Genomic DNA, 23,068 nt, shown 5'->3' on the forward strand with positions numbered 1-23,068 from the left:
ACAGTTGTTTCAACTGCCCATCGCCCTTCCAATTGCAAAGATCTTTAAAAAAATAAGTGGCCAAAAGAAAAAGTGACCCCAGATGATTCCTTCACAGCTCTGTGATGGTTTCCGAAGTGATTTACCAGGATGTTGCCAGGACTGGAGAATTTTAGCTATGAGGAAAGATTGGATCGGCCGGGGTTGTTTTCTTTGGAACAGAGGAGGCTGAGGGGGGATTAAATTGAGGTGTATAAAATTATGAGGGGCCGAGATAGAGTGGATAGGAAGGACCTATTTCCCTTAGCAGAGAGGTCAATAACCAGGGGGCATAGATTTAAAGTAATTGGTAGAAGGATTAGAGGGGAGTTGAGGAGAACTTTTTTCACCCAGAGGGTGGTGGGGGTCTGGAACTCACTGCCTGAAAGGGTGGTAGATGCAGAAACCCTCATCACATTTAAAAAGTACTTGGATATGCACTTGAAGTGCCGTAACCTGCAGGGCCACGGACCAAGAGCTGGAAGTGGGATTAGGCTGGAGAGCCCTCTTTCGGCCGGCGCGGACACAACGAGCCGAACGGCCTCCTTCTGTGCCGTAAATTTGTATGATTCTATGCTGTGGAGCTGACACTGGCCTCGAGTTGTGTGGGCCAGGTCTGTTCCCCTGTGGACTCACAATAATTGAGAGATGTTTCATTGGTCACGCAGCTCGCACTTTCCAAAAGGGAGCCTATAAATCTTGATGGTAATAATGTCCCCCTGGCAGTTTGCACTCGGTGACCACACAGCAATCATTTCTGAAGCGCGTTGAATACCGAGCAACTTGGCAAGAGCAGTAATACATGTAATGTTCCTGCTGTAATTGTTAAGTCTGTGTGTTCTAGTTGTATTTAAGATTAATTACTGACACAGACTACAAGAATAACGTTTCAACAGGTCTTTACTAGTTGGAGGTCAGGGCTATACTAACAGCAATATCACTACACATTACTTATATACCGGTGGTCACCACCGGTATTACGTATACAGCAGCCAGAGAAAGTAGTACATCTCTTAAGGTGGAACAGGTTACATACACCACAATCCTCCCTTTTTAGCTTAACAGTCATATCCCCATTTAACATAACATAATAACATATATACATATATAACTTCAGGTATAAACAGTTCAAAGGTTCAGTCTCTCAGGAGGCCTTCTGATTCGGGTTGGATAACGCCTTTCAGTGGTCTCTGATTCTTGTTGCTGAGGTGACTCCTCTAGTTGGTTTCCTATGTATTGGACGTCATCATCAGGTACATTCCCTGCCGAGGTAGATGCTTCAGGTTCATTAACGTCTTCCACAGTTGTCTCTGTCGCAACCATGGGTTCGACCCTTGCTCTCGATTCTACCAGTTGATCCGCATGACGCCTTATCACATTGTTACCAATATCTACTGTGTACATCAGAGGTCCTTGTCTGGCCCGAATTGTTCCAGACTGCCATTTTTCGTTTCCATAGTCCCTTGCCAACACTGGTTGTCCTACGTCGAAACTTCGAGTGGTCTTGTTATTAATATGCCGGAACTGTTTGTTTTCCACTTCCCTCTGCACATTTGGTTTTAACAAGTCCAACCTGGACCGCAACCTCCTGTTATAAAACATCATGGCAGGACTTTGGTTAGTTACTGCATGAGCGGCGTTTCGATATGCCATTAGGAAATTGTCCACCTTGTGTTGTAGCGGAATCTGATCATCGTTCATGGCCTTTATTGCCTTTTTGAATGTTTGGACAAATCTCTCGGCCAACCCGTTTGTCGCCGGATGATATGGGGCAGAGGTATGATGTTTCACCCCATCCTTCTTTAAGAATTTTTGGAATTCTTCCGACACGAACTGTGGCCCGTTGTCCGAACATATCTGTTCTGGCAATCCGTTCCTTGCGAATATTGTTCTTAACACCGCAATTGTCTTTTCTGAAGTAGTGGTATTCATCTTGATCACTTCTGGCCATTTGGAATGTGCGTCCACCGCAATTAGGAACATGGAGTCCATGAATGGACCAGCAAAGTCAATATGTACGCGTTGCCATGGGGCTGAAGGCCATTCCCATGGGTGTAGCGGTGCGATCGGAGGTGCATTTTGCACTTTTTGGCACCCAGCGCAGCTTTTCGTCAACTCCTCTATCTGTTGGTCAATACCCGGCCACCATACATAAGCCCTAGCAAGACTTTTCATCTTAACTCCCCCCAGATGACCTTCATGCAGTTCCTTTAGAACTCTTTCCCTTAACTTGGGAGGAATAATCACTCTTGTCCCGTACATCAAAGTACCATGGCAGACGGACAGCTGGTCTCGCCTTGCCGAGAATGCCGGTAACAGAGGATCACCATGTGTTGGCCATCCCTTCACTGTCACCTCGTAGACTCGGGACAGTGTCGGGTCGTTCCTGGTTTCTCTTTCAATACTTGCATTGGTGACTGGTAAACACTCGATGATGGTCGAATGAAATAACTCAACAGGGTCAACTTTCGTCGTCTCTTCTTCTTCAGGTAGTGGCAGGCGCGACAACCCATCAGCATTGCCATGCTGCTTTGTACCTTTGAATTCTATTTGATATTGATGTGCCCCTAGGAAAAGGGACCATCTCTGGAGTCTCTGTGCTGTCATCACCGAAACACCCTTCTTAGGGTTAAAAATGGATACCAACGGCTGATGGTCTGTCAGAAGTGTGAATTTTTGGCCCTGCAGGTAATGATTAAACTTCTTCACTCCCCATACAAGGCTGAGAGCCTCCCTATCGATCTGCGCATAGTTGCGCTCAGTGGAGGTCAATGATCTGGATGCAAACGCGACTGGCCTTTCCGTGCCATTTGGCAACTTGTGTGAGAGTACTGCCCCAATACCATATGGAGAAGCATCACAAGCCAACCGAATAGGCAGTGTCGGGTTGAAGTGAGCCAACACTTCCTCTGAGGTGATCAATTCTTTGCTTTTGCGAAATGCCTTCTTACAGTTTTCGCTCCATTCCCATGGTACCCCCTTCTGTAAAAGAGCGTTCAGCGGGTGCAGTACCGTGGATAGATTCGGTAGAAACTTATGGTAATAGTTAATCAATCCTAGAAACGACCTCAACTGAGAGACATTATCCGGAGCGGGAGCCTTTACAACTGCCTCTATCTTGTCAGGAGACTTATGAAGCCCCTCCCGGTCAATGACATGACCACAGTACAAGATCCGCTTCTGAAAGAACTCACATTTCTGCCGATTAACTCGAAGTCCATACTCTTTCAGTCTGTTGAGCACCAGTTCCAAGTTTGCGAGGTGTTCTTCATCACCATCTCCTGTAATCAGAATATCGTCCAGGTAACATTGTGTGCCTGGAATTCCCTGTAATACCTGCTCCATGGCCCTCTGCCAAATTGCTGGAGCCGATGCCACTCCAAAAACCAGCCTATTATACCGGTACAAACCTCTATGCGTGTTGATCGTGAGGTACTGGCGTGACTCTTCTTCAACCTCCATCTGCAAGTACGCCTGCGCCAGGTCTATCTTGGTGAAGTGTTTCCCGCCAGACAACGAAGCAAAAATATCCTCAATCTGGAAGCGGATACTGCACCGTGTGAAGCACCGGATTAACGGTGATCTTGAAGTCTCCACAGATGCAAACCTTCCCTGGTTCTCCTGGCTTGTTGCTCGAAGGACGTTTCATAACGGGAACAATGGGCGTAGCCCACTCACTCCAATCTACCTTAGACAGTACACCTGAACGTTCTAACGCTTCCAGTTCCGCTTCTACAGCAGGTCGTATTGCATAGGGTACCGGTCTGGCTTTGAAAAATTTTGGTTGTGCATGTTCATCAATCTTGATGTTTGCCGTAATTCCCCTCAGTGTTCCCAGTCCCTGCTGGAACACCTCTTTAGCATCATCCAATATTCTGGACAATCGTTTAGGTTTGACATCTGTTTCCCCGGAATCTACCGTTAGTGCCTTTAGGGAGTGCCAGTCCATATTCATTTTCCTAATCCACTCCCATCCCAGTAGTGGTGGACCTCCTTCAGGTAGCACATATAAGTCCATTACTTGGCTTTCTTTGCCCTTGTGGACCACTTTTACCTCTATCTTTCCGATGGGGTACACTCTTTGCCCCGTGTATGTTTTCAATATAATCTCCGTATCCCGTAGGGGAATATGTTGGAATAACCTTTTGTAATCTTTCTTATTCATGACCGTCAATGCCGATCCAGTGTCCAATTCCATCTTTACTTGGACTCCTGCTATCTGAAGAGTGACCCAAATTGTCTGGAGATCTGCATCCTTACCAACGTTGTGTACTCTTAAGCTACCCAGTTCATTACTGCTGGCGTCTGAATCTGACTTCTGTTCGTTCGAACTGTTCTTTGTCACCTTGTGTACCTTTATGTATTTTCCTTGCGGTGACTTTTTGTTGCTGGTCTTCTTTCCTGACCGGCATACTTTAGCTATGTGGCCAAGCCTGCCACATGTTCTGCATTCTTGGTTTTTAAACCAACACTGGTTCTGATCGTGCGTTGTCTTTCCACAACGATAACATTTTACAGTACTCAAAACCAATTGATTTGTACTGAGTTCCGGTGACCGTAGCTGCATTACTGCCGTGCCTCTCGCTGCGGCTTCGTGTGATGCTGCCATAGTGACCGCTTTCTCAAGCGTCAGCTCATTCTCCACGAGCAGTCGCTTTTGTGTATCTTCTTTTAATAATCCACACACAAATTTATTTCTTAGCGCATCTGTTAGTCCCGTTCCAAACTGACAGTACTTTGCTAGCTTACGCAATTCCATTAAATATTCAGCATTGCTTTCATCTTTCAGCTGCTTTCTGCTGTAAAATTTAAATCGTTCCGCTAGCATCAGCGGCGTGGGGTTTAGATGATTTCTCAGGACAGTAACAATCTCCTCGAACGTCTTCTCCGCCGGTTCATCTGGTGATAAAAGGTGTTTCAATTGCCCGTATGTCTTCGCACCCATTAAGTTTAATAAAGTTAGTGCTTTCTCATCATCTGGGATTTTATTTGCTTTACAATAATTTTGTATGCGTTCTACATACGTGGCCCAATCTTCGATGTCGCTATCAAAGGTATTAATGTTCCCATGTTTAGGCATCGTTGCAATTTTTTTTTTTTAGTGATTTCCCTTTTTCCGAGATGGCGGCTTCCCGCTCTTGTCTTCGTCCTCCGCCTACAAAATGGCGGTTTCCCGCGCTTGGCGGTCTTTCCCGTGCTCGCCTTCTTCACCCGCTGGCTGCAATGGCGTTTGGCGTGCTGCTGCTGCTCCCCTTTCCCAGCGGTTAGTAACTCCCCCGACGCTGTCTCCGCTTCACCGCGGCTCCCTCGGGCATTCGCGCTTCCCCGATGTCGCGCCTCGCAGCCCTTCTTGCAGCCCGGTTATTAGCACCGGCTGCGTTCGCCTTCACCGCGGCTCTCGCGCCTTCAGTCGCCCCAGACGCTGCGCCTTTTTGGCCCGAATGCGGCCCGGCCCTTATCACCAGCCGCGATCGATGTCCCCGCGCTGCGCCTTTCGGCCCGAATGCGGCCCGGCCCTTATCTCCGGTCGCGATCGATCTCACCGCCCTTATTCCTCCGTCTTCCCTCCCCGTCTGTACAGCCAACGCGGCCGACTTTCTGCTCGCGTCGCTGACCGGCTTACCCACCACCGAGGTAGAAGGAAGATAGCTGACTGCCGCTGATGGAGGCTTCAAGTTCAGGATATCTTTTGCACTCCGCGTTCTCGATGCCTGCCGCGCGACGTGTCTTCCAGCAGGGTGATGAGGGTGGATGCCTCTCTTCGACGCCCGTTCTGTGGACGAAGCCGCCGTGGATATAAACTGCCGCAGGGTAAGAATCGGACTCGTCGCCACTGTTAAGTCTGTGTGTTCTAGTTGTATTTAAGATTAATTACTGACACAGACTACAAGAATAACATTTCAACAGGTCTTTACTAGTTGGCGGTCAGGGCTATACTAACAGCAATATCACTACACATTACTTATATACCGGTGGTCACCACCGGTATTACATATACAGCAGCCAGAGAAAGTAGTACATCTCTTAAGGTGGAACAGGCTTAAGTTCCCTTAAGGTGGAACAGGTTACATACACCACAGTAATGAGCCTAAATAGGATGGCAATTGTAACGCTGCTGCTTTAACACAGCTGGTCTTAATCTGCCCTGTGCATTGTACAGCATCCCACAATCTGGCACGGATGTAAAAATCATATATAATAAATTAACATTATCTACACTTCAATTGGATACAACTTTCCAACTCAAAACACAAGAGAGTTTAACTTCAGAACGCTCGACCCTTTTAGAAATGAGAAAATGCCTTTTGGCTCTACAAGGCTCTATTGCGATTCACTTTTGATTCCCGCCGACTCTGCCTTCTCACTCTGTCAAAGATATTTCATTACAGGTTTTTTTTTAAATTAATTCTCAGGATTTGGGAGTCGCTGGCAAGGCCGGCCTTTATTGTCCATACCTAGTTGCCCTTAGAAGGATGGTGGTGAGCCGCCTTCTTGAACCGCCGAAGGTTGTCGTGGCTTGCTGGGCCACCTAAGCATTAACAACAACAACCTGTTGTGTTTATATAGCACCTTTAACGTAGCAGAACGTCCCAAGGCGCTTCACAGGAGCGATCAATAGAGCCAATTGAAAAAAATCACTTGCCTGATTGCACATGCCACTGGAAAGTTGCCTGGTTGGTTCTGAGGAGTCCAGTACTCTGACATGCACTACCCTCTCAACAACAACAGTTTGCATTTTGATAGCGCCTTTAACATAGTAGAACGCCCCAAGGCGCTTCACAGGAGCGGTTATCAACCAACATTTGACACCGAGCCACATAAGTAGATATTAGGGCAGACTTGGCCAAAGAGGTAGGTTTTAAGGAGCGTCTTAAAGGAGAAAAGTGAGGTTTAGAGAAGGAATTCCATGCTTAGGGCCTTGGCAGATTTTTTTTAATTCATTCACAGGATGTGGACGCTGCCGGCAAGGCCAGCATTTATTGCCCATTCCTAATTACCCTCGAGAAGGTGGTGGTGGTGGTGAGCTGCCTCCCTGAATACAACTGAGTGTCTCGCTAGGCCATTCCAGAGGGGCAGTTAAGAGTCAACCACATTGCTGTGGGTCTGGAGTCATATATCGGCCAGACCGGGTAAGGGCAGTAGATTTCCTTCCCTAAAGGACATTAGTGAACCAGATGGGTTTTTATGACAATCCGGTAGTTTTATGGTCACCAGCTTTTCATTCCAGATTTATTTGATTAACTGAATTGAAATTCCCCAGCTGCCGGGGTGGGATTTGAACTTGTGTCTCACGGATCATTAGTCCAGGCCCCTGTGCCACTTACTAGCCCAGTGACATTACCACGATGCTTCCGGGCCCGCAAAGCACGGCCTCCAATGGAGCAACGATTAAAACAGTGTCTCCTCACTATATATCGGCAGGAGTAAAAAAAAATATCATGGCAGCATAGAAAGGACATTAGGTGGAAGTGTATGGGGGAAATATTCAGTCTCGCCCCATTTGGGCGCCATTATCGACCGTGCGCAAAGTTTAGTGCCTGGCGCTAATTATCGCCTCTGACGGCAAACTTGGCTTTTATCGCCCCTGGAGGTGATTGGAGCGCTAAATCAGGCACTTCACACCTGTCTTAAGGCGCAAAGGCCGAGCAGCGAGGCGCTACCTCAGAGCGCTGGCGAAGCAAGGAAGGGCAAATCAAAATAAACCTGCAAAGTGCTGCTCAGTACCCAAAACTCCTTCACACAGCGTTGAATCTCTCCAGAAGTCTCTCTCTCTCTCTCAGAATGCGTGGTGCAAAAACATCACCAACAAAAAAAGGCAGGAAGCGGTCGCCTTTAAATAGCGCTCCCCCAGTCCCTTCCTGACTGCAAAACGCTCCCCTCAACCTGTCGTTGCTAGCGGCAGACGGTAAGGCAGGGGGCGCCACTCAATATCCGGTCCGGGGCGCTAACGGGGCGTTGCACGCTCGACTGACGTCACAATCTGCCGGCGCAGGAGATCGTGGCGGTTGTGTTTAGCGCCGTCGCAAAATGTCTAGTTAATTTCGCGAGCGGCGCAAACATCGCCGCGCCCAGGCGCTAGTTGCTTTGCGCCGCGCTAACGGGAGGCGCAAACAACTGAATTTTTCACCCCCATGTCTTTTGTTAATTTTTAGATGCCCTCAAAAGGAGATAATAACAGAATGGGGTGAGATTAGAGTTTCCTTCCAGTGCCACTAGGGGGAAACCTGCTGCTGTTGTTCACTGGAGGTCCAACCTCTTGGTTTTTTCAAATCATTCCTCAATGCTAACATAAATGTTGGCTTTCTGGTACTTCCTCGGGAGAGGGACAAAAAATTTCAATTAAAACATCCCATTGTTCAGTGCCAGTCTTTTTAAAGGCCCATTACTTTAATGAGCACTTTCTCTTAAAGTAAGAAATCCAAATTGTAGGCACAGACTTCTTCGCCAAGCGATAAAGGGAAGCGCAGGACCGTGACAGGATTGTAAAAGTTTAATAGTTGTCTGTTTAAATTGCAAACCTTTCTCAGTAATAGTTTTTGTGTGTGTGTGTGTGTTTTTCTCCCCCCGCCCCGCTCAGAGCTCTACCAGATGAGTGTGATGGAGTCTGCGATGGTCGGCTCTGCCGTAGGGAGGATTCTCGCTAAAGATGCCGACGAGGGGTTAAATGCCGAGCTGAGCTACAGCTTCATCGACGGCGATGGGATGGACATGTTTGACATTGTCACAGATAAAAGCAACCAAGTTGGGATCATCACCTTAAAGGAGGTAAGAACTTTCTGACGCAGAGCTTTGGGAATGAACAATGTAGTGGCAGAAATAACAACAGCAAATGATGGAAAAACTCAGCAGGCCAGGCAGCATCCGTGGAGAGAGAGAAACAGAGTTAACGTTTCAGGTCTGGGACCCTTGAAGGGTCCCAGACCTGAAACGTTAACTCTGTTTCTCTCTCTCCACGGATGCTGCCTGGCTTGCTGAGTTTTTCCAGCGTTTTTTGTTGTTGTTTCAGATTTCCAGCATCTGCAGTATTTTGCTATTGAATGTAGTGGCAGAGTCCGGACCTCTAATCTGCTGTGCCATGGCCCGACAGATCGAGAGTTCATGTCTGCCATCCCCTTCTCAGTGGCTTTCTGATCTCATCCTGCTGTCAGCAGAGATCCGACAGCTTGCATTCACCCCCTGCGCTCCCTGACCTACATTGGCTCCCGGTCTGGCAACTTTTAAAATTCTCATCCTTGTTTTCAAACCCCTCCATGGCCTCGCCCACCCCCCTCCCTATCTCTGTAACCACCCACCAGACCCACCACCCTCTGAGATCTCTGCGCTCTTCCAATTCTGGCCGTCGCCCTCTTGAGCATCCCTGATTATAATCGCTCCACCATTGACGGCCGTGCCTTCAGCTGCCTGGGCCCTAAGCTCTGGAATTCCCTCCCTAAACCTCTCCGCCTCTCGCTCCTCCTCTAAGACACTTAGACCAAGCTTTTGGTCATCTGTCCTAATATCTCCTTATGTGGCTCGTGCAAATTTTGTTTGATAATCGCTCCTGCGAAGCGACTTGGGACGTTTTACTACTTTAAAGACGCTATGTAAATGCAAGTTGTTGTTGTTGTTGATATAGTGCCTTTAATATAGTAAAACCTCCCAAGGTGCTTCACACGAGCGTTAGGTGCCCAGGCAGCTGAAGGCACAGCTGCCAATGGTGGAGCAATTAAAATTGGGGATTTTATTTTTTAAATGTACCCGTTCACAGGATGTGGGCATCGCTGGCAAGGCCAGCATTTATTGCCCATCCCTAGTTGCCCTTGAGAAGGTGGTGGTGAGCCGCCTCCTTGAACCGCTGCAGTCCGTGTGGTGAAGGTACTCCCACAATGCTGACTTTATCGTAGCGGTTTGGTACAACTGAGTGTCTTGCTGGGTCATTCCAGGGGGCAGTTAAGAGTCAACCACATTGCTGTAGGTCTGGAGTCACATACAGGCCAGACCGGGTAAGGATGGCAGATTTCCTTCCCGATAGAACATTAGTGAACCAGTTGGGTTTTTCCAATAATCCGGCAGTTTCATGGTCACCATTACCGACACTAGCTTTTTAATTCCAAGTTAATTTAATTAAATGAATTTAAATTCCCCAGCTGCCGTGGTGGGGTTGGAACTCACGTCTACTGAACCATCAGTCCAAGCCTCTAGGATCACTAGTCCAGTAACATAACCACTATGCTACCGTACGCATTCGCGAGATGGCTGTCGGCAACGTTCCTGCCGTCCGCCCGTCCCGCACAGCCCCGAGACCGGCTTTTCAAATGTGAAATTTCACGCACGCGAATGGGCCACGCAGCCCGCTAAAGGGACCGCCCAACCAGGGAAAAAATGAGGGGGAACATTGGTTGCAGGGCTGGAGGAGGTGACTGAGATAGGGAGGGGCGAGGGCGTGGAGACTTTTCCTCCAGGAAGGAGGGGACATCAGAACATAGGAAATAGGAGCAGGAGTCGGCCATTCGGCCCCTCGAGCCTGCTCCGCCATTCAATAAGATCACCGCTGATCTTGGGCTCAACTCCACTTCTCCGCCCGCTCCCCATAACCCTTCACACCTTATGTTGAAAAATCTGTCTATCTCCACCTTAAATGTATTTAATGACCCAACCTCCACGGTTCTCTGGGGCAGAGAATTCCACAGATTTACGACCCTCTGAGAGAAGAAATTCCTCCTCATCTCAGTTCTAAATGGGTGCCCCCTTATTCTGAAACTATGCCCCCGAGTTCTAGATTTCCCCACGAGGGGAAACATCCTCCCTGCATCTACCCTGTCCAGCCCCCTCAGTATCTTATATGTTTCAATAAGATCACCTCTCATTCTTCTAAATTCCAATGAGTATAGGCCCAACCTGCTCAACCTTTCCTCATAAGTCAACCCCTTCATCTCTGGAATGAACCTCGTGAACCAATAAAATGCACAGTATTAGTAGAGGCACGCTCGCTCGTGCATGACATTGTGCCTGGAAAAGAAAGAGCTCATAAGAGAGAGATTGTCTTCCAGAGGGAACAATAACAGCTCTTTGGCATCCTGATAATTGTTTGAGAAGAGCATAGGATATACAGAGCATAACCACTTAGCTGTTTCTGCTTGTTTGTGCTGGTCCCGTCCAATTAGAGTTAAATACACATCGATTCCACTGGGTAAACTATAGGCTAATGGTTCATTGAAAAAAAAACACTTTCAACAAGTTATTTCTGTGCTACTGAAACACTGGGGCCCAGAGCATCACTTAAAAAATATTAGCTGGGTTTTCCAATATTGTAGAATCCCACTGCATCTTTGGGCTCTAAATCTCCCCTCCATCACCCCTAGCAACACTGGGTGTCAGGAGTGTATCTCTGCAAATGATAGGAAATAATTTATATGAGGTGTTACCGTCGATTGCCATCGGCAAGCTGGCATGATTTGAGCACAAATCCTGCCCGCTATGTTTTTCTAACTCTTACTCCTGCGCACCACAGTCACACACACAGCGTAACTAATACCTCGCAACCCGCCTGTTCACACAGTGAGAAGTTCAGTAAATGGCTTTGTTAAACAAAACGATCAGAATCATTAACCATTTCATTACGAGGAGCACAGAAAGGAAGGAATCTCTACCCAATAGTATCAATCTAGCGTGGTCCTTCAGACTCATGAGATTTACCAGGATGTTGCCACGATTGGGGAATTTTAGCTATGAGGAAAGATTGGATCGGCTGAGGTTGTTTTCTTTGGAACAGAGGAGGCTGAGGGGAGATTTTATTGAGGTGTATAAAATTATGAGGGGCCCGGATAGAGTGGATAGGAAGGACCTATTTCCCTTAGCAGAGAGGTCAATAACCAGGGGGCAGAGATTTAAAGTAATTGGTAGAAGGATTAGAGGGGAGTTGAGGAGAACTTTTTTCACCCAGAGGGTGGTGGGGGTCTGGAACTCACTGCCTGAAAGGGTGGGAGAGGCAGAAACCCTCATCACATTTAAAAAGTACTTGGATATACACTTGAAGTGCTGTAACCTACAGGGCTACGGACCAATCGCTGGAAAGTGGGATTAGGCCGGAGAGCTCTTTGTCGGCCGGCACAGACACGATGGGCCGAATGACCTCCTTCTGTGCCGTAAATGTCTCTGATTCTGTGAGTCCTGAATGCGAGGAGACCTTCAAACCATTTTGAGCATTGCAAAATTTACTGACCTATGAATTTGGCGGCGCAGTACCTGTTTTTGGGGGGCGCTAACTGGCCAACTAAGCCAGCAATATGGCGGGCAGGAAGGGCGGGGACATTTCTGCCGGCAGGAAGTGCGCCGCCAGCCATGTTGGTAAAGGGGGGGAAACAATTAGACGTCGGCAGGGCCCGCGCCTGAAGAGCAGACGTTAGGCACTTTGCGTATGCCACTGGCCAATCTAAAACAGAGCCTCGTGAATGGAACTCTCTGGTCCGCTGACCTGATTCACAGCGCACATTGTTGTTGAATCAACCCTTAAATCCTTTCCTCACTTTTAGCTTCTGTATAAACTCAATTCACAACCCTCTGAGTGAGGAAATACCTCCTCATCTCAGTCTTAAATGGCCGACCCCTTATCCTGAGACTGTGCCCCCCTAGTTCTAGACTCTCCAGCCAGGGGGAAACAACCTCTCAGCATCTACACTGTCAATCCCCCTCAGGATCTTATATGTTTCAATGAGATCGCCTCTCATTTTTCTAAACTCCAGAGAGTCTCGGCCCAATCTACTCAATCTCTCCTCATAGGACAGCCCTCTCATCCCATTCTTACTTTGAAGTCTTCTCCCGCTCCGCCGCTGTAACTTTTTGGCGGAAAGCCCATTTACAGTGGCAGAGCAGCAGAGGCCCCGAGGACATCTACAGAGACATGCGGAGGATCTGGCCAGCTGCGTTCCGCTAACAGCCATTCTTCCAGAAGCATCCATGCGGGAGACTGGGGGCGGGGGGGTGGTGCTTCCCCCACCTTGTTAAGACTTTTGATTTTTAATTAATCATAATGGCCCAGAACTTCGGGTCTCCACGGGTGGGTACGCACGGGGTACTCACCCGTAGGCCCAACGAAAGTGCCGGTTTCCTGCATGCACTGCGCATGCGCGGGAAACCAGCGCTTCCGCTCCCCGGAAAGAAGGGGTTCAGAGTTCGAACGCGTGCGCCGGAGAGGCTGCGTGTGCGCATCGAACTTACGTTTTTTTTGCAGGTTTTCCCGGGAAGGTAAGTCTCCAGAAGTTACACATTTAAAAAGCAGGCGCAAGGTCTGCTTTTTACAAGGTAAATGGTGAATTAATTAAAATTAAAACATTTTTTCCACCGGTTTATTATTTTTAAATACTTTAAAGAAAGGTAAGTTTATTTTTAGCCCTGTTAAAAAATAACATTATTTTTTTCAAAAATTTAAATTATTGTTTAAAATAGTTATTTCATGTAATTTATAGTTTATTTTAAAAATGTGATTTAAAAAAAATGTATTTGAAGATTTAGTGATGTTTTGGGGCCGTAGTATTTATAAGTTTGACAGCCCTGTCTGTCAAAATTATGAATGAAGCATTCCCTGCTCCGATTGGCTCTCCATGGCCCACGTGATCCCAGGGGGCGCGTCGAACTAACTGCGCCCCTGGGATACGCAAGCACTGCGCGCTGGCAGCTGGAGCAGGCCCAGGATCGGAATCCCACGGGGGCCCACAGCTCAACGGCCGGCGCGCTAGGTAAGTGCAGGTCGGGGGCTTGCACCCGCGGGAAGTCCCCGACCCGAATTTCTGGCCCAATAGATTAGACCTAATTTGAGCATCGTGTCCACTTCTGGGCACCCCCACTTTAGGAAGGATGTCAAGGCCTTGGAGAGGGTGCAGAGGAGAATTTACTAGAATGGTGCCAGGGAATGAAGGACTGCAGTTATGTGGAGAGGCTGGAGAAACTGGGATTGTTCTCCTTCGAGCAGAGAAGGTTAAGGGAAGTTTTAATAGAGGTGTTCAAAATCATGAGGGGTTTTGACAAGAGCAAATAAGAAGCAACTGTTTCCAGTGGCAGGAGGGTCGGTAACCAGAGGACACAGATTTAAGGTGATTGGCAAAAGAACCAGAGGGGAGATGAGGAGAATCTTTTTTACGCAGCGAATTGTTGTGATCTGGAACGCGCTGCCTGAAAGGGCGGTGGCAGCAGATTCAATAGGAACTTTCAAAAGGGAATTGGATAAATACTTGAAAAGGAAACATTTGCAGGGCTTTGGGGGAAAGAGCAGGGGGGAGCGGGTTAGCTCCTTCAAAGAGTCAGCACAGGCATGATGGGCCGAATAGCCTCCTTCTGTGCTGTGCGATGCTACGATTCTAATAAATAAATTCCTAACGTGTGATTATTTCTCCCTCGGTTCCACCCTCTCTAGCCGTTAGATTTTGAAACTAAAGACAGCTACATGTTGACTGTGGAGGGCACCAACACCCACCTGGACCTGCGGTTTTTAAACTTTGGTCCGTTCCGGGACACGGCCAGGGTGCACCTATCTGTCGAGGACGTGGATGAGCCGCCGCAGTTTGAGACGGCCTTCTACCTGGTGGAGGTGTACGAAGATGTCGCAGTCGGTACCACGATCCAGGCGGTCTCGGCAAAAGACCCGGATACGGCCAACAACTCGATCAGGTATGAAATAGCATAGAAACATAGAAACATAGAAGATCGGAGCAGGAGTAGGCCATTCGGCCCCTCGAGCCTGCTCCGGCATTCAATGCGATCATGGCTGATCATCCAAATTCAGTACCCTGTCCCTGCTTTCTCCCCATATCCCTTGATCCCCTTTAGCCTTAAGAAATATATCTAACTCCTTCTTGAATATATTTAATGAATTGGCCTCAACTGCCTTCTGTGGTAGAGAATTCCACAGGTTCACCACTCTCTGGGTGAAGAAATTCCTCCTCATCTCAGTCCTAAATGGCTTACCCCTTATCCTTAGACTGTGACCCCTAGTTCTGGACTCCCCTGCCATCGGGAACATCCTTCCTACATCTAGTCTGTCTAGTCCTGTTAGAATTTTATAAGTTTCAATGAAATCCCCTCTCATTCTTCTAAACTCTAGCAAATATAAGCCTAATCGACCCAATCTCTCCTCATACGTCATTCCTGCCATCCCAGGTATCAGTCTGGTGAATCTTTGCTGCACTCCCTCCATGGCAAGAACATCCTTCCTCAGGTAAGGCGACCAAAACTGCACACAATACTCAAGGTGTGGTCTCACCAAGGCCCTGTACAACTGCAGCGAAACATCCTTGCTCCTGTAGTCGAATCCTCTCGCTATGAAGGCCAACATACCATTTGCCTTCTTAACCGCCTGCTGCACCTGCATGCTTACCTTCAGCGACTGGTGCACAAGGACACCCAGGTCTCGTTGCACTTCCCCTTTTCCCAATCTATTGCCGTTCAGATAATAATCTGTCTTCCTGTTTTTGCCACCAAAGTGGATAACCTCACATTTATCCACATTATACCGCATCTGCCATGCATCTGCCCAATCACCCAACCTGTCCAAATCATACTGGAGTTTCTCTGCATCTTCCTCACAGCACACACACCCACCCAGCTTTGTGTCGTCTGGCGTGTCAAAACTAGGGGGCACAGCTTTGGCAACGACCCTCAGTACCCTAATCCTAAAGACCTAAAAGTCTTACCTCATGGAGGGCACCATTGAATCAGCACTAACATCCCAACTGCTAGAGTTCCTCCAATGTCTGGTCCACCGACCCTTGGTGATCCTTGATAGCTGTGTAGTACCACAGATCCAGTGCATAAGCCACAGTATGGTGGAGTTTTTATAGCTTGGGAGTGCCAATTATGAACTAGCGCATTTTTTCTGGCTGGCTGGACAGTTTAAAATCATAAGTTTGATCAATGCGTTCAGATTATACATGATTCCTGGGATGAGAGGGTTGTCCTATGAGGAGAGATTGAGTAAATTGGGCCGATACTCTCTGGAGTTTAGAAGAATGAGAGGTGATCTCATTGAAACATAGATTCTGAGGGGGATTGACAGGGTAGATGCTGAGAGGTTGTTTCCCCTGGCTGGAGAGTCTAGGGCCTAGAAATTGGGTTGGGGCGCCAAAGTGGCGCAAAAGTCGGCGGAGCGCAGGATTTAGCGCAGCGTTCGGAATAATAGCGATCGCCAGAAATTCAGTTTCAGTGCCCCTCGAGGGACACGGGGCGAGGCTCAAGGCGCTCCGCGTCCCTCTTAGGGCGCTGAAACTGATTATCGCAGCGCAACATGCCGCAGCGCCACATGCTGCGGCACGGCACGCTGCGGTACTGCAGGCCTTCCTCCCACTGTTAAGGGGGAGGTGCCTGCAACAGCGCGATCCCCGATCGCGAGTGCCGGCAAATGAGCCCGGCACCAAGGAGAAGTGCCGGGCTCTCGGGAAACAGCCGGCAATGCTGCGGGGAGCGGGTTAGGAGGCCGGGGACGGAGGTGCTGGCAGGCGGCCGCCGAAAAAGCGGCCGCCCCGCACCTCCACCTTAACTTGCGCCGCTGCCGGCACAGTAAGGCCCCGTGAACTGGGCGTGGGTAGCGAGCGGCGCAACTGCGGCGTTCGCTACCAAATATCGCGAACGGGGCACAAATGGGGCGCTGCGCACACCGATGACGTCATCGGTGGTGGCGCAGCGCAAATGCCTAACGCCACCATTAGCGCCCCTACTGAATATCGCCGCAGACGCAGCCAGTGGCGCTACAGCCACTGACTGCCTCTTTAGGCGCTAACAGCTGGCGCTACTCACCCAATTTCTCCCCCTAGAACTAGGGGGCACAGTCTCAGGATAAGGGGTCGGCCATTGAAGACTGAGATGAGGAGGAATTTCTTCACTCAGAGGGTTGTGAATCTTTGGAATTCTCTACCCCAGAGGGCTGTGGATACTGAATTGTTGAGTATATTCAAGGCTGAGATCGATAGATTTTTGGACTCGAGGGTGTTCAGGGGATATGGGGATCAGGCGGGAAAGTGGAGTTGAGGTCGAAGATCAGCCATGATCTTATTGAATGGCGGAGCAGGCTCGAGGGGCCGTATCACCGACTCCTGCTCCTATTTCCTACGTTCTTATGTTCTTATGATATGAACACAGTTCCCGCTGCCATATTCTTGGCACATCTCCAGGTACTTCATAATTTAAAATGCATGAATATATTTGCTGCAGTTTCATTTCTCCCTCTATTTACTCCCATGCTGTAGAGCACAGAATAGTGTGAATAATGATCTACTCCAACACCTCAATCAGTGCTGCCCTGTAATCACCCCCTGGAGCATGTGTCTGAAACAGAAAAGCATCTGGCATTATTCTCAAGATAACCTGCTCCAGATTTGGGCCTTTTGTTTGCATGCTGTGTGTTTTTCTTTCAAACCGCCATGTCCTTGTGAATTAATTTAACATAAATAAAACCAGGAGCTACTTATCATTCTTTGCATACCCAACCAAACATGGAAAATGGAACTGGTCACCAAGTCAAGACGCTGGTAAGATTATAAGTTTTTTTTTAAAGAAGTAACCAGGACAAAGCAGCCCGCTTGATTGGCACCCCACCCACCACCTTAAACATTCACTCCCTCCACCACCGGCGCACCGTGGCTGCAGTGTGTACCATCTACAAGATGCACTGCAGCAACTCGCCAAGGCTTCTTCGGCAGCACCTCCCAAACCCGCCACCTCTACCACCTAGAAGGACGAGGGCAGCAGGTGCCTGGGAACACCACCACCTCCAAGTTCCCCTCCAAGTCACACACCATCCTGACTTGGAAATATATCAACCGTTCCTTCATCGTCGCTGGGTGAAAATCCTGGAACTCCCTCCCTGACAGCACTGTGGGAGCACCTTCACCACACGGACTGCAGCGGCTCAAGACGGTGGCTCACCACCACCTTCTCAAGGGCAATGAGGGATGGGCAATAAATGCCAGCCTTGCCAGTGACACCCACATCCCAGGAACTAATTTTTAAAAATAGAAGTAGCAGAGACAATGAGAGTGGCCAGGCGTAAAGGAACATAGGTGACTATTCCCAAAGAGAAAGAAAACAAATTGCTTTGGGTCAATGAAAGCTGAAGATATCTGCTTAGACACGTCTCCTTTTCTGTATTGAGTGAGAGCAGTGCAAGTACATTGTGTTCCCGCAGCCATCAAAATTCAAAGCATCAAAAAAGGAAAGTTGTGTAAACAATCCCCGGCCATTGCAAATGGTTCTTGAAAGACATGTACTTTTCCTTCCTAAAGTGCTGGCTAGTTTCTGGTTTTTACAACAGTAACAGCTCAGATAGTTTCAGCAGGAAGGTGTATTTTATTGTCACCATCCTTTATGCCCGGTTTGAATATCCGCTCTTATTTTTTACAGTGTTACGTTTGTTACCATGATAAGCATACTATAAAAGGTGCGTCGTAAGCAGCCGTCACAATTGGTTTGCAAATAACCTCCCTACAACTGACTGCATCGTTTTCCAGTGCTGTTTTATTGTTATTGTGAACCAATACCTGATCAATGTTGCAGCAGTTTTTATATCTTCGCTTCACGGCACATGGCTCGCGCTTCAGCACAGGAACTGGCATCGCTTCACATACGCACGCGCACTGGTGCAAGTATATAACTCACTGAATTTGCTGAAAGCCGGTCGAGTTTTGTTTGATAACGCTCTTGCGGAGCGCCTTGGGGCGTTTTACTACATCAAAGGTGTTGTGTCTGTGTATAACAAGACACAGACTGCAGGAGAACGGTACAACAGGTGTTTACTCAACGTGGCTCACATTGGAACTGATCTGTACAGATTACTACTCAGGGTTTATATACAGGTGTGGTCACTGCCGGCACTGCAGTATACATGAGCTGTAAAAGATAGTTCCCCCCTTAAAGGTATATACATTACAATTCCTCCCCTTTTAGATTAACAGTACCATAACACTCATTTAACAATTAAATATCAAACTAATTACAATTAACACTTTTAACATGCAACATTAGCTGAAAATAGTCTACTTATATATTCAGTCTTTGGGGAGGCTTCCTGATCCTTTCTGGATAGCGCCTTTCCCGAGTGTCTTGCTCTTGGTGCGGAGGCGATTCTGGCCCCCTGTCATCGGTTGGTTCATCAGCTTCCGATGCTACTGTTTCTGGGGTAGATGCGACCTGTACATCGGGTTCATCACCAGGTACGTATGGGCGAGGCATGGGGTTGACTTGTTCCTGTGACTCTAGGATCTGGTCAGCATGGCGTCTCACGATGCTCTCCCCAACGTCCACTGTGTACATTAGTGGGCCCTGCCGTGTGCATATCGTTCCTGGCTGCCATTTTTCTGTTCGGTAGTCGCGGGCCAAGACTGGTTGCCCTACATTGAAGCTCCTTGTTGGCTGCTCATGGATGTGCTGGAATTGCTTACTCTCAACATCTCTTCGTACGTTTGGTCTGAGCAAATCCAGGCGAGATCTTAACCTTCGGTTAAAGAACATCATGGCTGGGGCCTGGTTGGTGACTGCATGTGTCGCATTCCGGTAGGCGAACAGGAAATTGTCCACCTTGTGTTGCAGCGGAATGTTGTCATTGTACATAGCCTTTATTGCCTTCTTAAAGGTTTGTACGAACCTCTCAGCCAATCCATTTGTGGCTGGATGATACGGGGCGGATGTGTAATGCCTTACCCCATTCTTTTTCAAGAACCTCCGGAACTCTTCGGACACAAACTGTGGTCCGTTGTCGGAGCAAATCTGTTCTGGCAAGCCATTCCTTGCAAAAATGGTCCGTAGGACTGCAATAGTTTTCTCCGTGGTGGTGGAGGACATTTTGATGACCTCAGGCCATTTCGAGTGCGCATCCACGGCTATTAAAAACATTGAGTCCATGAATGGACCAGCAAAATCAATATGCACCCGTTGCCATGGAGATGAGGGCCACTCCCATGAGTGTAGAGGGGCCTGTGGTGGTGCATTTTGGACTTTCTGGCATCCTGAGCAGCTCTTGGTCAGGTCCTCGATTTGTTTATCGATTCCCGGCCACCACACATAAGCCCTGGCTAGGCTTTTCATTTTTACCCCTCCCAGATGACCCTCATGAAGCTCATTCAGCACTCTATCCCTTAACTTGGGTGGAATTACCACTCGGGATCCACAAATCAAGGTCCCCCAGCACACTGACAGCTGTTCTCTCTTTGTCGAGAATGCTGGCAACAGTGAGTCGCCATGTGCTGGCCATCCCTTCACCGTCAAATCATATACCCGAGACAGTGTCGGGTCATTTCGGGTTTCCTTTTCGATACAAGCGTTAGTTACCGGTAGGTATTCAACTATAGTCGAATGGAATATTTCGACAGGATCCACTGCTGGTGCTTCCTCCACAGTAGGCAGTGGCAGGCGTGATAGCCCATCAGCATTTCCATGCTGTTTCGTGCCCTTATATTCAATCTCATAGTGGTGCGCCCCTAGAAAAAGTGACCATCTTTGTAGTCGTTGCGCAGTCATCACCGGAACGCCCTTCTTCGGATTAAAAATGGAGACAAGAGGCTGGTGATCAGTCAGCATGGTGAATTTCTGCCCGTGCAGATAGTGATTGAACTTTTTCACTCCCCACACTAGGCTGAGGGCCTCCCTGTCAATCTGGGCGTAGTTACGCTCGGCTGAGGTTAGTGATCGTGACGCAAATGCTATTGGCCTCTCTGAGCCGTCCGAGAATTTGTGCGACAGCACCGCTCCAATGCCGTAGGGTGACGCATCACATGCCAACCGAATTGGTAATGCCGGGTTGTAATGAGCCAATAACTCTTTCGATGTGATTAGTGTTTTGCTCTTCTGGAAAGCTCGTCTACATTCGTCACTCCACTTCCATGGCACCCCAGTTTGCAGTAGGGTGTTCAGTGGGTGTAGTATTGTAGACAAATTTGGCAAGAACTTATGGTAGTAGTTTACCAGCCCGAGGAACGACCTCAGTTGTGACACATTTTCCGGTGCTGGAGCCTTGACTACTGCCTCAATCTTCTCTGGGGACTTATGTAACCCCTCTTTATCGATAACGTGGCCACAATACGAGATCTGTTTTCTAAAAAACTCGCATTTGGGGCGGTTAGCTCGGAGCCCATATTCCTGCAATCTAGTGAGCACCTGCTCCAGGTTGGCAAGGTGATCACTGTCATTTTCGCCCGTGACCAGGATGTCGTCCAAATAACACTGGGTCCCTGGGATCCCTTGCAGGACTTGTTCCATTGCCCTCTGCCAAATAGCCGGAGCTGATGCTACCCCGAATACCAGCCGGTTGTATTGGTAGAGACCTTTATGGGTGTTGATTGTGAGGTATTTTTTTGATGCTTCTTCTACCTCCCTTTGCAGATACACCTGGGCCAGATCAATCTTAGTGAAGCGTTTCCCTCCAGATAGCGAGGCGAAAATATCTTCAATCCACGGAAGTAGATATTGAACGGTGTGAAGGACCGGGTTCACTGTTACCTTAAAGTCCCCACAGATGCGAACCTTCCTTGGTTCCCCAGGCGTGCTGCTCAACGACTTTTTCATCACAGGGACGATGGGTGTAGCCCACTCGCTCCAGTCTACCTTGGACAGTACACCTGAATGTTCCAGACTCTCCAGCTCTGCTTCGACGGCTGGGCGGATCGCATAAGGTACCGGTCTGGCCTTAAAAAATTTTGGCCTTGCGTTTTCTTCAATTTTAATCGTCGCTGTCATGCCTTTTAGTGTTCCGAGTCCTTGCTGGAACACTTCTTTCACGTCAGTTAGGATCTTTGACAGTCGCCCAGGTGTGACGTCGTCATCCTTTTTGTCAGCCACAGTCAGTGCCTGTATGGAATGCCAATCCAGTTGTATTTTCCGGATCCATTCACATCCCAGTAATGGTGGTCCTCCATCTTGCAATACATACAGGTCTAGTTTTGGTGTTTCCTTGCCGTTATATATAACGGTCACCCTTATTTTTCCTTTGGGGTAGACTTTTTGCCCCATGTACGTCTTCAAAATAATTTTTGTGTCTCTCAAGGGTATGTGTGAGAATAGCTGCTCGTAGTCCCGTCGGTTTATGACTGTTAGGGCTGATCCTGTGTCCAATTCCATCTTTACCTGGACTCCTGCTATCTTGAGAGTGACCCAAATGGTTCGGTGATCCTCCGTTGTGATCACATTATGTAGTTTCAGACAACTCAGTTCCCTGCTTTCGGAGCCGTTATCACTCTTTTGTTCGTCTGAACTATTCTCCGTCATCTTATGTACCTTCTTGTACTTTTCTTTGGTAGGTTTCTTATTGCTGGTTTTCTTTCCCGACCTGCAGACTCATGCTATGTGTCCTACTTTTCCACACTGTCTGCACACTTTGTCTTTGAACCAGCAATCATTCTGGTCATGTGTTGTTCTGCCGCAGCGATAGCACTTCTCTGTTCTATATGACATTTCGTTTGTGCCATATTCTTGTGGTCTCTGTTGTAACTCTGCAGCGCCCCGTGCTGCTGCTTCATATGATACCGCAATGCTGAAAGCCTTTTCCAGCGTAAGGTACTTTTCAGATAAAAGCCGTTTCTGGGTTCCTTCACTTTGAAGCCCACACACAAACTTGTCCCTTAAGGTATCTGCTAGTCCAGCTCCAAACTGGCAGTGTTTCGATAGTTTGCGCAGTTCTGTTAAATAATCAGCATTGCTTTCATCCTTATGCTGGTTCCGTTTGTGAAACTTGAATCTTTCTGCTATCAGCAGCGGTGTGGGGTTTAAATGTTCCTGTAGTATCGTTACTATGTCTTCAAAACTCTTTTCCATTGGCTTCGTTGGGGTTACTAGATTTCGTAATAAACCATACGTCTTTGCACCCATTAAATTTAACAATACCGATGCTTTCTTGTCATCTGACACCTCATTTGCCTTGCAGTATACCTCTATTCGTTCGACATATGTAGTCCAATCTTCGACTTCATTGTCAAATGCGGTGATACTGCCACTCTTCGGCATTTTGGGTGTGGTTTAAAATGGCGTCTCCCAATGGCTTAAAATGGTGTCTCCCGCGCTTTCCTTCCTCCCCCGCTGCTGCCAACGCCGCTCCCGG

General features: G+C 48.2%; 1 protein-coding gene across 1 annotated transcript in view; it reads left to right on the forward strand.

Annotated features, from left to right (window-relative positions):
- Positions 1-23,068, forward strand: part of LOC147117879 (cadherin-20-like) — a 249,612-nt gene that overhangs the window by 157,643 nt on the left and 68,901 nt on the right. Inside the window, exons 6-7 of the mRNA XM_085989260.1 lie at positions 8,597-8,784; positions 14,408-14,661. Coding sequence (XP_085845386.1) covers positions 8,597-8,784; positions 14,408-14,661 — 442 coding nt within the window. The remainder of the gene's footprint in view (positions 1-8,596; positions 8,785-14,407; positions 14,662-23,068) is intronic.

Source organism: Somniosus microcephalus, chromosome 5 (assembly GCF_052327205.1).
Source record: "Somniosus microcephalus isolate GS21.2 chromosome 5, FLI_Smic_1.0, whole genome shotgun sequence".
NCBI classification, from domain to species: Eukaryota; Metazoa; Chordata; class Chondrichthyes; order Squaliformes; family Somniosidae; genus Somniosus; species Somniosus microcephalus.